The 14,226-nt window shown below is 42.1% G+C and overlaps 1 protein-coding gene across 22 annotated transcripts in view; it reads right to left on the bottom strand.

Moving 5' to 3' along the window:
* rims2a (regulating synaptic membrane exocytosis 2a) overlaps positions 1–14,226 on the bottom strand; it is a 151,311-nt gene that overhangs the window by 32,232 nt on the left and 104,853 nt on the right. For 15 of the 22 annotated variants that reach the window (XM_084942718.1, XM_084942722.1, XM_084942741.1 and 12 more), the window contains 5 exons: positions 13,196–13,381; positions 11,743–11,849; positions 11,389–11,421; positions 4,602–4,634; positions 2,076–2,176 (listed from right to left, as the gene is read on the bottom strand). In XM_084942718.1, coding sequence (XP_084798844.1) covers positions 2,076–2,176; positions 4,602–4,634; positions 11,389–11,421; positions 11,743–11,849; positions 13,196–13,381 — 460 coding nt within the window. The remainder of the gene's footprint in view (positions 1–2,075; positions 2,177–4,601; positions 4,635–11,388; positions 11,422–11,742; positions 11,850–13,195; positions 13,382–14,226) is intronic. The other 7 variants (XM_084942731.1, XM_084942733.1, XM_084942724.1 and 4 more) reach the window with 6 other exon arrangements.

The following is a 14,226-nucleotide window of genomic DNA, read 5'->3' as shown; positions in this document are numbered from 1 at the left end:
AAGTTAAGCTAGCAAACATTGGAAATATTAGAAAGTCCAATTGTTCTTGATTGCATCACAGCACACCTGGGAACCTCGCTCTGCGCCGTTGGTTTCCTTTTTGCACGCTCTTTTCTTTTTCTAACAACTACCCAGTTTAAAGCTATGCCTAGCAGTGTGACAGATTTGTGTGATAACAGTTGGTTGTAGGTGCAATATGGCTTGCCAACAGCCTGTCCATGAAATATGTAATCCAGTTTTGCTGATTGGCTAATAATACTGAAAGGCTTTTTTGTGTGTTACATAGAATTGCTCATAACAGGTGTTTATGTCTGTGTGATGTACCTTCCTAACCAAGCTTGTTAGCATTAGCTGACAACTTAGGACTCCAAAGAGTCATCCAAATATGTTCACTCCTGGCTCTGAAACAGATGGCAACAACTAAAACGCTATTCTCCAGGCTTTAAAACGGGACTTCATAAAACAAAGATTCTTGTCATGTCTTGTCAATTGTTTATATACAGGCTAAGGCTTTCATACAAAGCAGGGTTACAGGGATTAAGTAATAAGATGGTTTATAACTTACTTCAGCATGCAAAACTAATTTGCAAAAGTCATTCCCTGTATGCCTGCTTCTCAATGCTTGTGCTGTCTAACTAAAAACAAGCACTTTTCAGTGGAAGACTGGGTGGAGCAAAATCAGGGTTGTGCTCTGAGAACTTGTCCCACAGAGACTGTCAACTTTCCAAAAATTAAAAACAACTTGAGGTATCATCCTTCTGATTAACTGGATGAGATCCAGAATGCATTGCAGACATACAGGCATGAGGACTTGTAGAGTGCAATCTAAAAACTGCACCCACGCTGAAAACAGTCAAAAGTGGCACAAGAAGGTGATCTTAAACAGGTGATCGGCCAAATTTCCATCAGGTAATGTGTTTGTTTTCCAATTTTGAAGACTTGTGATCTCATGTAATTGTACTCTTAATACTTCATGTACATTTTACTAAAAAAATTAATGAATAATATTCTGATTTAGACATACAAGGTTTTGCATGAGTACTTAACCATAAGTGGCAGGAAGACAGTTACCATATACTGTTTAATCCAGTGACAGTCAACTGGCTCACAAAGTCGGATTCTACTCAACTAACTTTATACACAGGCTTTCCTGGAAGCTGAACTGGGCTGGGCTGATCTTGGCACAGACTTAGTCCAAGCACATTTGTGAACGTGGATGTGTATATAATATCTTATTATGTTTTGGTTGGCTGTTTACTGTAACTAAATCTGGACAGAGTGTTACAGTAACTGCCTTTATTAGCATTGTTTTTGTCAATGGGAAGATATTGCTCAACATACAAGGACTGGGGAATAATTTCAGCAGCTTTTTATAGACTCCAAATGCCATAGTTTTCATAGCACTGTCTTAAAAGGAAAGCAGACAGAGGGGCTTCATCTGCTAGGTCTCAGACCAGACCGCAGTGAGACAGCAGGCTCTGGCCGAGCTCTCTAAACATGTTCAGGACTTCTCCAGAACAGAGTAGTAAACAGTGGTCTTTACACACAATTCCTTGAAATTGCAAAGTGATGTATTGAAGTGTTTGGCCTAAATGACAAGGAGAAAAATGTAGTTTCCCACATAGAGATAACTCTAGGTGGCTTTAGATTGTTGTCGTTTTAGATTTGTGTGCAATGATTTTGAGATATCTTATCGTTCCATTTACTTTTTCTGGGTTAACAATGGACACTGCTGAGAAACTCTTGGGAAGGATTAATAAAATGTATCCTGTGGCGCTGTGGATGCATGTCGCTTTTTAAAGTCAAAGCTTTGAATAAAGACGTGTATAATTTATATCTGTGACTCAGATGAGCTGATTAGAAGAACAGCTGTATCCAGCTCTGTGTTTTCCAGCCTTTGTGTTGAGTCTTTACCAGCTGCACTTTGTTTTGATATGTTTTGTGACCATATCTGTGCATGATGCAAACATCAGTGAGCATGCATTTTGGAAATTTCTGAACAGTGTTTGTGTAGGAACGTCGTTTTCTGGAGTGTTGAAGCATAAATTAAGCAGACCTGGGCGTGTTTTCTTTACCTTGTGGTAGTCCTGCTCCAGTCTTGAGTCAGAACCAGCTCCCTGCTTGTACTTGTTCATCTTTAGTTTCATCTGTCTGGTCCTCTCCTCCATGTCCATACCTGAGCACAGAGACAGATGCGAGTCAGCTGGGAGCTGGTGGACTGTGAGGAGAGCCTCATGGAGGGGCATACTGTTATGGTGAGAGAGGCTTCTGTTGAGCTATGAGCCATGAGCTATGACGGGATAGATCTAATGGGAAAAGCTGAATGGTTGGCTGTTTTTAACAAACACAAACCCGTAAACATATGCTGCATAGAATAATAAACTAATTTTTGAAATCAATAAGTCCCACACAAAATGCTGCTTTTTAGTCAGTCACTAATATTCAAATATTTTTATCTGACCTCAGTAAAACACATTTGAATGCTAAGCCAAATTACTCCAGTAACACTACAGCACTAACTGTAACAATACTAGTGACGCATTTTACAAAAAGCTCTAGATGAATGGAAATGATTAAACAACAAATTGAAATCCCTAAACGATCACATTAATTGGCCGAAGCATCCCTCTCGGTTAAAACCGACAGGCATTTTAGTCCTTTTTTAATTGCATAAAATCATCCAGTTTACCCATCTTATCACCTCCCAATTTCAGTTTAAGCTCTGCAAATGTGATTCTTACATTCGCAACCATGCACAGGCCTCTGTGGAAGTACAAATACCAATAAGAATAGGAACTGTGTACATTTTACAAACCTAAAAATGACAAAATAAGCTACAAACGGTTTCTACAGTGACTGTTTCTTTTCTGCAAAAATGTTCACCACATGGTGACTTTCCTGCTTTTTCCTGCATTTCCATTTTCCCGCTTACTCTTTGTCTCTACTTTTGTGTCATATGACCGCAGTGACAGAGTGAAGATGAATGCACACGTACAGGCGCCATGCTCACGTGCCTTCACGTACACACACGCGCACGCAAAGAGAAACGAAAAAGCAAAGAAAAAGAGTAAAATAAAGGAATACAAGCTCAGAGCAAATGAATGACTGCATGAGTGAAGCGAATGGAGTTAACGCATCACGCAGTTAGTAAACTACATGTGATTTCGCATCTCTTCAGGAGTATTTTGTTAACTAATAGTATTTCATTTAACTTTGTTAAATGATTGTAACTGAGCTGCTTTTGAAATTCCAGTGCAGTCAGAAAGTCGTTTTTTGTGATTGTGGTCGTGGTAAAAATGAGGTTAAAATTGAACAACATTGAGTTCAGTAATGTAGGAGTTCATGTTCTTTTATACCAACACGTTCTTATCCCAACTTGTAACATAGAAACGCATGTGACAAATCGCCAGTACGTTACGCGTTTGGAGGCGTGAGAGCCATTTGGAATTAATCTATACATGTAAATGTGTTTTATGTTCTGATCATGAATTACTTTGGAAAACACTATCTGATAGTGTTAAGGTTATGGTTATGGTTAGGGTGTAACACGGCTGGAGCGCGTGTTACCGCCGCGAGTGGCATTCTATTGGGTTCAATTGAGTATCCGGAGCATCTCATAAGGACGCGGAAGGGTACCTTTAGTTACTATGAGACGCCTCGGGCGACAAATCGTCTGTATGTTACGCGTTGGGAATGAAAATGCTCTGTTTATCCAATTTTTATTGGACAGACAAGATTGGACAGTTCATCACAATAAACTGTGTTAGATCCTAGAAGACTGATGGCTTTTTCATGCTTGAAGCTGGAGAAACGAGGCAGTTAGCTTAGCTTATCATAAAAACATTTAACCTCGTGTGGTCTAGACATAAAAAGCTGAACGACCAGGACCTCAGAGGCTAGCTGCTTAACAGGTTGTACCTTTTGTTTTGGACTGCAAAGAGACCACATTTTAAGTGACTCGGTGACTGTGCATGAATGTGTGCGGCCATCATTGTTTTATTTCAAAGCAAATCTGTGGAACAAGATCATGAAAACCATACTCACTAAAGTGAGTAAAATGTTTGACTGCACTGCATTAGCAGCGTTTAGGAACTCTAAGTCATTCAAAACCACATGAATCAACAAATTTCACTTGAAATAGGCCAAAAATAAATCAATTTGGGGAAAAAGTAGCAAATCTATGTCCACAAAGAGAGTAATCAAAAGAATGAATCTGCTGTCATACGCTCACAGTAAGTTTTTTTTTTTTTATCTTGGTAGAAAATGACAGTGTCTCACGTGCTGCAAAGAAACCACACTGGTGTGATCGTGATCATGCTTTAGTGAATGATAAGCCCACACAGTCTGTCTGCAGAAAAAATAAAGCAGCAGAAATGGTATGGAAGCCAGAAGCATCATCTACACAACAACGAAGAGAGCAACGCAGCAAGAAATTGGAGTCAAGCCAAACGGGAAAATAAAAGACGACTGAGATGAGGGGAGGCAGGTTTGAGGAGGGGGAGGGCAAGCCAGGAAGACGTACAGAGAGAATCACAGCAGAGGAAGGAGAAGAGGGAGCTGAGACAGAAAAGAAGGAAGGTGCAGAAGAAGAAGGGACAGACCTGAGTTCGTCCAACTTGGTGAGTCCGTGTCTTCTGGGATCACATCACACAATGGACAGACACAGACAGAGGAGAGGAAGATGGATGTGAGAGGATGCACGAAGGGTAAGGGGGAGGGCGAAGGAGGAGAGGAAGGATGGCTGGGAGGGCGACGCCATCACCAAAGGTCTCGGGTTTGGAGGGTCAGAGTAGACAGGAAGGAGTCGGAGGGGAGGGAGGGGGACACGACACAACAATACAACACGACAATGACAAAAACAACAAGCACAGAACACACAAACAAAATCATAGAGTACACCAAGAACACACAAACTCCACCATGGGCACAGTGAGAAGTCAAAATAGAGCAAAAAGGGTGCGAGGCCGGGGGAGGCTGAGGTAGAGAGGCCAAGAGTTTAGTTATTAGAAGTCAGAGAGAGAGGGAAGGGGAAAGGTTCTGTGCTTTAAAGGGGAAAAAAGGAGCTGAAACAGGAAAGAGATGTTAATGTACCAAACCAGATAGAAACTTGAGACCTCTCTGCAGGCAGGTGAGGAAAGGAGGAAGAGGAGAGAGGGGAGGGGGTGGAGGTATATAAGGAGAAGTGGATGTCACTTGAACCTGCATGGGGCAACTGTGGGGAGACAGCCTGGAAAAGTAACATGAACGGAAAAAAAAGAAAAAAAAAAAGAGGAAAAAAAAAAAGAAAAACTGAAAGCACAGAGCAGCGAGCACACAAAAGAGAGACGGCTACCTCGCACAGTTTCACCAAGAGAACGTTCAAACTGACAAAAAACAGAGACATCACCTGGGTAGAGTGCGAGAGGTTTAAATACACGCAAGTACACGCTTAGGCGCGCGCGCACACACACACACACACACGAGCATCAGCCACAAGATCTCTCCGAAAAGTCACACAATACCAACATCCGACTGCCTGCTGCCAGGCATCTCTGTTGATTCCGATAGATTCACATTGTATTCATACGCATATTTCACTTGTCTCTGTATTATTCATGTTCTTCCTTTCTTCCGCTCGGGCCCCCGAAATATTCTGTTTAACTCCAGAGATGAAGTGTGCTTCCGTTTCCTCTGCGGCTACCAAGACACTTTCACACATGTTTTGATCTTGCGTCGAGACAGCTGCTCATTGACTGACCCGACCTCAGTTCACAGGTTTAACATCGGGGTCCGGTTTGTTACCAACCTTCTCTCTTAGAGTCATGCTGACCCCTTTTTTTTTCTCCTGTTCTGCTCTCCAGCCCTCCCATCTGATGTCTATCCCAGGGGCTGAACCTGACAAATTAACAGTAACGACCAGGAGAGCCTTCATTGTCCTACCCCCCCACCTACCCCACCTACCCCACCTTCCCACACACACACACAGAGAATTTGCATTTACCTCAATTAGCACTCACTTAGCTTGAATAATGAGGTGTCACATGAATTAAAAGACAATGTGAGGCATCTGCCTAGCTAGCTTTCATGAAAGTAATAGCAGTGTGGTTTAGCTTCGTCAGTCATTCCAGGAAACACACAGAGAATATGCAGAGTTAGAGAGAAATGAGAAATGGATGGAGTGAGCAAGTGAGAGAGACTGACTGAAGACCAGGCTAGCTGTGGGTTCATCACAGATTGGCCTGTGGGAAGCAGAGGCTTTGAAGACATGCCTCTCTGCATCCTGCAGACGCACTGAGAGAGCTACTGGGTTTTTAGCTCAGAACAGCAGATGTTTTATGTTTTATTTTAAAGCCACAATCCTAAATCTGGTTCTGTTGTCAAAACGTATCAGCAAGCGGCATAACAAGCTAACATAAATGAGGCTTAACTTAAAGGAAGGTGAAGGCGTGTCACCATGGGAACATTTCAGGAACACATTTCATGCTTCCTATACATCCATGGGCAACAAGCATCAGGTGTCATTTAAATAACGCTGTTATTTGTACAGTGCTGACAAAAAAATCAGTAAAGAAATTAATATAAAGGGTAAGAAATCTATAAAATGTATCACTATTTTTTTAGGCGCTAGGAGAAAAAAACCCCAAAACAACAATCTTTTGTGGGGGGTTTTCATAGTTTTAAAAGTCAACTCCAAGATGCACTGCAATACCACACCAAGCAAGAAGAGACTGAAAAATAGAAGGATGCCATCCAGAGGCTGACAAAGACACCTCCTGTTAAATCAAAGGTGTGTCCGTGTGTGTCTACACACACACACATATATATATATATATATATATATATATATATATATATATATATATATATATATATATATATATATATATATATATATATATATATATATATATGTGTGTGTGTGTAGACATATACACATACATACATATATATATATATATACATATATATATATATATACATATATATATATATACACATATATATATATACACATATACATATATATACACATATACATATATATATATATATATGTGTGTGTGTGTGTGTGTGTGTGTGTGTGTGTGTGTGTGTGTGGGTAGAATCCAGTTGAAAGACTCCACACAAGGACAAGTCAAAGGAGCTTGCAAAGAAAAGCGTCTGGACTTCTTTAAGTTGCTTGAAGACGTTTCACCTCTCATCCGAGAAGCTTCTTCAGTTCTAAGGTCAAATGGCAGAAGGTCACTCTTTCGAGGATGCCAATGTTCACATTTTGGACAGAGAGGACAGATGGTTTGAAAGAGGAGTGAAAGAAGCCATCTATGTCCACTGTGAGCGACCATCTTTGAACAGAGGCGGTGGTTTAGGACACCAACTGTCTGCCATCTATAATCCAGTTTTGAGTTCCCTCCCCAGATGCCTTAACGCCCACTCACATCCTGGGCCATCTGTCTCAGGAATTCGCATGATAAGGTGGGGCCAGGTTTCATAATGAGCTCACCCGAAACCCTGGCTGATTGTGACCCACAACCGTTTTCACACCTTGGCTCAGGTGATTAGGAGATCATCAGGGGGTCCTTTTGTCCCTCTGTGGGGGGATACTCCCACTGGGTTTAAATCTGGGACTCTCCACCATTTGACCTTAGAACTGAAGAAGCTTCTCGGATGAGAGGTGAAACGTCTTCAAGCAACTTAAAGAAGTCCAGACGCTTTTCTTTGCAAGCTCCTTAGACTACGATGACCTGGATGAGTGAGAACCTTAACAGACACACAAGGACAAAGTCAGCAATTCTTCACAGAAACCATATTCTGTTAGAATACTTTCAGTGAGTCCATGAGCAATAAACAGCTATAGTAGATACTATTATTATGCAATATTTTATTGCTACAAGCTTCGCTAAACTTACAAACTGAAGTAAATACTATACAACAAATGACAAGTAAAGCAATGACTGTTTTTGAGCTGGTTTAGTTTAGCTTTGAAATGTTCCTGAAATATTCAGTCAGTTAAGCTTGATACTCAGACCTTTAGACATGTTTGTTGAATTTCAAAAGACAAATTTTAAATCTTTTTTTAAAGGCTTGTATGTAGAAATCATCATGCTGTGTACAGGGCTGATCAGACAAGCATGAAGAGGCCTATACGCAACATTGATGCGCTTTTCTCTTTTTGACCGGGTACTTGTCTGGTTAGATACGTTGATTACTGTTCATGTACTCATATGAGAGAGAGTAAAAAAGACTTGTACCCTATCAGACCGACCGACCTGTGTCAGTGAGTGAAGGGTAAGGTTGTGTCCCACCATCAGACAGAGAGCCATTCAGCCCTCGCTGCTGGTCCTCCCATGTCACTTCTAAAGCAAGACATACACATAGATACACACACACACACACTGATTTTGACACCATTAGGAGATCTCCTTCCTGCGCAAATTTTTATTCTTCTCTATAAAATACTTTCTGTCTTCATCTATTGATACATCGCATTATGAGCATTTTGTGTATTATGCTCTGTACCAATAATAGAAAGCTGCTGCAAGCATAAATTAAAACAAACAAACAGATAAGAAAAAGGCATCTTTACTACTTCAGAACTGAAATCAAGGACAGCTCCTTATCAAACATTATGAACTTTGCTCCATCTGCTGGCCAACAGAGGTAACAGCCTCTCAAATAAAAAAAAATAAAAAAAACATCATTACACTCTGCAGTACTGCAGCAAAGTGTAATGCACAGGCAGCAGGAAATGCTGTTTATGTGGAACACTATCCTAAAAATGTCTCTATTCACCTTTACTCCATTACGCCATTTTTATTACTGTTTTTGGCAAAAAAGGACAATTTTCTTTGCACTAAGCACCAGTTATGTTTGTAAGAGACTGCCAGTCTTAATGGAGTGCATGAAAAGACTGTGTGCACAAGAGCGCAATAATCCATGTCTAATTGAAATGATTGGCAATTTCACAATGGAAATGGAGAGCTCTGTCTTTGTGAGGTGGAGCTGAGCAGAATTAATTAGTATTAAAGAAGAGGGCAGATTAGAGCTCTGAGGCCACGCTGGAGGCAGAGAAGGGCAGACCAACCAAACTTCCAATCACAGCACTCTGTATGCATTAACATCAGTTACACTACACGCAAGTCTCTAGTTTGATCACGCAAATAAAGTCAGAAGGAACGAACCATGCTTTTTGGGTGAGAGATGAAACTTGGGCGAATAAAACACTTTGGTGCGACTCAGAGCAGCTCATCATCAAGGACCACAGCTGCTGCTAACTAATGTCACAGAAGGACCAAGAGAGCCCACACAGCAAAATCACACCATCACACTGCTCGGAAGACTTGCCTTTCCTCCCATTTACCGGTGGGCCTTGGGGTTTTTCCTCACTGCCTGCTGCTAGTGGGGAGACAGATGGAGCTTCATGAAATGGTGCAGCACTGAAACTTTACACTGTACGTCACCGTAATATCACAGCTCATTCCACTTGGGCCCAGACGCAGATGCACATATGCCCACACAAGTCTGCACGCACGCACACATACGCACATATACCACAAGATCTGATGTGCACAGCAAGCGTTATTGCATAGAAATGCCGTGAGCTACTGGTTAAGTATTCTGCTGATTGTATTCTGTGATTATCAGAAAACATAGTTTTATAATATGCAGTTGTACAGTTATATTGACAACTCAACATACAACCATCTTACCATCCAAAGATACCATTAATTAACCCTGTTTAAAAATACAGTTTCCTTTTAGAGACCTTAGATGAATATCCAATGTGCCAGTCAGCGCTATAGCTGTGACAGTGTTGAGTAACAGCACCACACAGTCAAAGGACAGAAGCGTGCCACGTAAACAGATGGGAAGGTAGGAAGTAGAAACCGTGGGGAACTCCAGTTTCTGCCAACACTCTTGCCGCTCATTCAAGCCTGGGTTTGAATGTACTATACAACAGCGTGTACTGTACAGCACTCTCGAGCAAAACGCAAACTCCACACACTTAAAACGCAGAGGCTCACATCCGCCGTGTTTCATTTTTAAAGATCTGCCATGACACAAGAGTAAAAACCCGCCGCGTGTTCTCAGTGATAAACACACCTGGATGATCGTTTTGGGGTTCAGGCGCCCCGGGCTCTTCCCCTGTTGCCACACATAAACAGATACACACATACAGGACAGTTAATGTATCTGCCAACTAGGCTTATATCAATATTCCAGCTTCTCTATGGAATAATACAATAATATGGATCCAGTGTAGAAAGGTCCACACGCACACAAAAGCACAATCAGATTTGCTCGGCATAAGCCAAGTGTCACACAGCTCTGTGGGAACCACGGCGCAGGGTCGGATCAATGCTTCCCCTCTGCCCGTGCAGTGCCGCTGTCCTATAAGAAATAGACTAAAACACAGAGCAAAAGAAGGAGAGAGTGAGAGAAAGGAGAGAGATGTGAAAAGGCAGAGTGCCTGTCAAAGAAAAAAGGAAAAAAAAAAACAGGAGTAAGCGAGGTTGGGGGCAGGTATGAAGAGGAAGAACAAATAAAGGTGACACAAAGGAGCAATGGAGAGGTCCAGACACAGAGAGAGCTTTTGAGTGATAAAAAGATGGCAAAGATACAAAATAAGACTGGGACTGAGAGAGAGCGAGAGACAGAGCAAAGGGGAGAGAGCGGGGCTGGCTGGCAGCTGTACAGAAGACAGGGAAAGGCCCTTGTGGACTCTGACAGTGATAAAAGGTTTGTGTGAATACTTTGACACGTTCACCAGAACTGCACCAGCTTCTTCTCTCCAGATTTATCTCAGTCGTTCCCCACAAAGCTTAGAACAACCCTTTTACAGCATCCAATTTAAAGACACGTGAAAACAATCATTGCCTTCATCACAGTGCTTCATATCACAGTTCATTACAACAACACGCAACAATTTGCCAGAGGAGTGCTGAGTAACACTAAGGACTTCACATGTCTCTGTACAATGTGAACAAATTCAGGTTTTGCTGTAATTATGAAAATTGTGGAGTTTAGCACAGAATAGCATAATATTTGCTTCGGTGACGTATCTCAGCAGTCCAAATGTTTTAAAAATCGAATTATTTGCAGACAGTTAGTAATGATATCTGGTGTGTAACTCAAAGCAAAAGAACAGCAAGGCTACAAATCAACACAACACTGGTACGATCAGTAGGATCAAGGCACCACGATGGCACAGGACATTTTAACTGCACGTTTAAACACAACTGCAACGGGGGGGTTGGAGGAGGAGGATTCAGTATGCCCAGATCAAGTTTAGCCTCCACTGAGCCGAGCTACCCGCCCTGTTGCAGACAGGGTTTTGGCTTTCGGAGGGAGGTGCAGCTCAAGCAGCAATTCCCAGTCCGAAAGACGAAACCCGAACATTCAGGTACAGACCTTCACAAGGCTCTGTTCCTTCGTCTCCATCTTCTGAGAGAGGAATGGAAAAGGAACCGAGCAGAGATGTTAATGGATGGAAGGCCAAAGTGAAAACCCATAAAGCAATGAAAAATCCTTGTACTTTTGAGACTTCTACAACTTCTATCGAAGCGTTCCACCGGCTAATAATAATTATCCCTTTGGTCAGTGACACCAAAACCAAAAAGCTCTTCTTGTGACCCACACGTTCGGGTCATAAAATAGTAACTTTATCGCTTTAAAATACTGAATATGTGAATGCTCAAAATAAATTCAATTAGGTAGACAGTAGCCGTGTAATTTAAAATTAAAAAAGACATCCAGGTGACTTACTTCTGTCTTTGCCTGTGGGTGGAAGCTGTGGGAGTTGCCGACCTCGTCTACTGGACATAGGGGTACTTGTGGGACTGGTCTGGACGGATCCACTACGCGGATGTGCCCTATATGACAAAAAGTAGCAGACAATGGCATGAGACATAAAGTAGGAGCTCGATGTAGGTGTTGCAAAGAAGAGAAAAGCGTACATTTGATCGGAGACGAGCAACATGAAAAGTAAAACTATGTTCTTTAATGGAGAGCCAATACGTGATTTAATGTAGTTAGCTGGGGTCATTCAATTATTTACAATATATGTAAGGTCACGTGTAATTTAGTCACTGCCAGACACAGCGGAAATCAATCAGTGTTGACTTTATCTCCAATATAAAACCAATGCACACAGCGGTGATGTTTTGGCACATGGCATGGAAGTGGAGGGCTACATCGACTGTAGGGAGCTGAGCTGCAATAAAAGATGCCAGGAGTGAATCGCATGTAAAGTCGACTCATCAAGCTGCGGGAGAGAAGAGTTGAAATGCAGAAACAGCAGACCAGTGCGACCATGCGTTCAGACTGTCCCTGCAGGCTTCCAACTCAAAAACAAAAGAAGAAGAGGAAAGAGGACAAAAAAAGTAAAAACAGAATGCCATCCGAGGACAAACGGCATCAGTTGATGTTAGTAATGAAATCAAAGTAAAATGTCGGCCCATCACTGCTATACTCACTCAAGCGTATGAGCAGTGTGTCCCAAATTAAAATTTTTCTTTTTAATAAAAGGAGTCAGCAAGCTATCTACGGTGTCAGGGTCATCGTGCCCGGGATATGTGTAAAGAAAATACAGCACATCCACTGGTGCTTTTGGAGACAAAACAGAAAGTGGCGTGTGACAGGTGGAGGTCGGTGGAGTGAGGTGAGCTGAGGTGAGGTGAGGCGGGGAAGCGGGGGATTAGGAGGGTGGGAGGTAGGTGAGTGTGATGTGGTATTTTTGGTTTATTCTGGGAGTTAGTCAGGGTCGGGGTGGGTGGGAGCTCATGGGACAGCTTCTGTACGGCTTTAAGCCTGTAAAGGTTTTAGCTGTACAAACATTTAGAAGAGGTAGAGCATCTCTGGAGGCAGAAATATTCTTACAGGTTGATTTAAAGCTCAGTGTGAGAGTACAGCACTTTTAGCTAGGCTGTCTACACAAACCCTAGTTGTAAAACCTCGGTACACGCTGCACATCCCTTGTTAAAAGCAGAATATTAGCCTTGATGTTTCAAATGTGCTTTTCGAGAGTAAGGTTTATTAAGAAAAATAACAAAAAAATCCCCCAAACAAATCTTGAAATACTTATTAATGTTTAAATTTTCTGTTGAAATGATTTCTCCCTCCAGTGAAGCTATGCTTCTGGGAAATGAGTGTACAACTAAAAAGTACTGTCTGCTTCTATGCCACGTTGGCTGGCTCTGATCTCTGATCTGGGTCACACCTCGTCAAGGCAGGTGAGGGGGGGGCGGACCTCCCAGATGGCAGAGAAGGCATGGACCTCATGAGCGAAGAGTCGTGGGGGCGTTCAGTGGAGCGCGAGCGGGACGTGTGGCGCTCTATAGTGGGCCGCTGGTCTGCAGAGCGGGACCTGCTGTGATACTCGTGTCTATCCATGGCTCCGTGGCTCCTACAGAGGTTGTTGAGAGACAGGCAGGCACTCAGTGTGTCTCCAGCAGGGCACGGACAGTAAGGAGGGCAAAGAAATTTTCTGCACCCTCAAAACTCCAAAGGATCATGTGGAATCCTATATTTTTAATTGGTATAATCAATCTACTACCAATAGCATAGATACTTGTCAGAAGCTAATTGGGTGTTATGTCAAGTGTGCCTGATTTGCAGGTAGTGAGCAAAACTACCTAGAGATAAAGACAAAATGAGATGATTCCTAAACTCTTAAAACACACATTATTGTTTATGACTCTCCACATGAGGCTAATTTACTTTATTTAAAGAGCGGACAATATGGACTGTGCTAGGTGGCTCCTGTGTGCTTTGCAGTCCTTGGTGGAACCAGTGACTTAACTGTGAAGTTCTCAAGACGTGTGCAATGAACAAGGACTATGTGCTGTCTCTCTGTAGGTGATAGGTGAGCATTCTGTTTGAGCCAGAGTGGGAATGTGAGGGAAAAGTGACTGCACTTGGATTATTTTGTCTGTTATATTCTGCAAAATGCCCAGGCAAAAGAACTTTTGGCACAGTGACAATGAAGGCAGATTCAGATGATCTGAAGAGCTGTAGGGGAAAAAAAACAGGTGAGGTTTCTCAGCTGGGAAAATTACTGACGAGGTACAGAGAGGAAAAAGAAATTCGTACAGAAATTCATTGATCAAGAAATAAATTCACATATTAAAAACAGTGAAGTGAAAAAGGCACCTCAGTCTTGAGAAGCAGAGGGGATTTTAGAGCATGCTGTTTGCTAACCTTTGTATGTATGTTACCAGTTTCGATTCACACACCGTGAGTAATAATATT

The sequence above is a fragment of the Perissodus microlepis genome, chromosome 11, assembly GCF_051167445.1.
Source record: "Perissodus microlepis isolate ML-2025 ecotype Zambia chromosome 11, ASM5116744v1, whole genome shotgun sequence".
NCBI classification, from domain to species: domain Eukaryota; kingdom Metazoa; phylum Chordata; class Actinopteri; order Cichliformes; family Cichlidae; genus Perissodus; species Perissodus microlepis.
The sequence above is the reverse complement of the archived record's forward strand: the minus strand, read 5'-3'. Positions and strand labels throughout refer to the sequence as shown.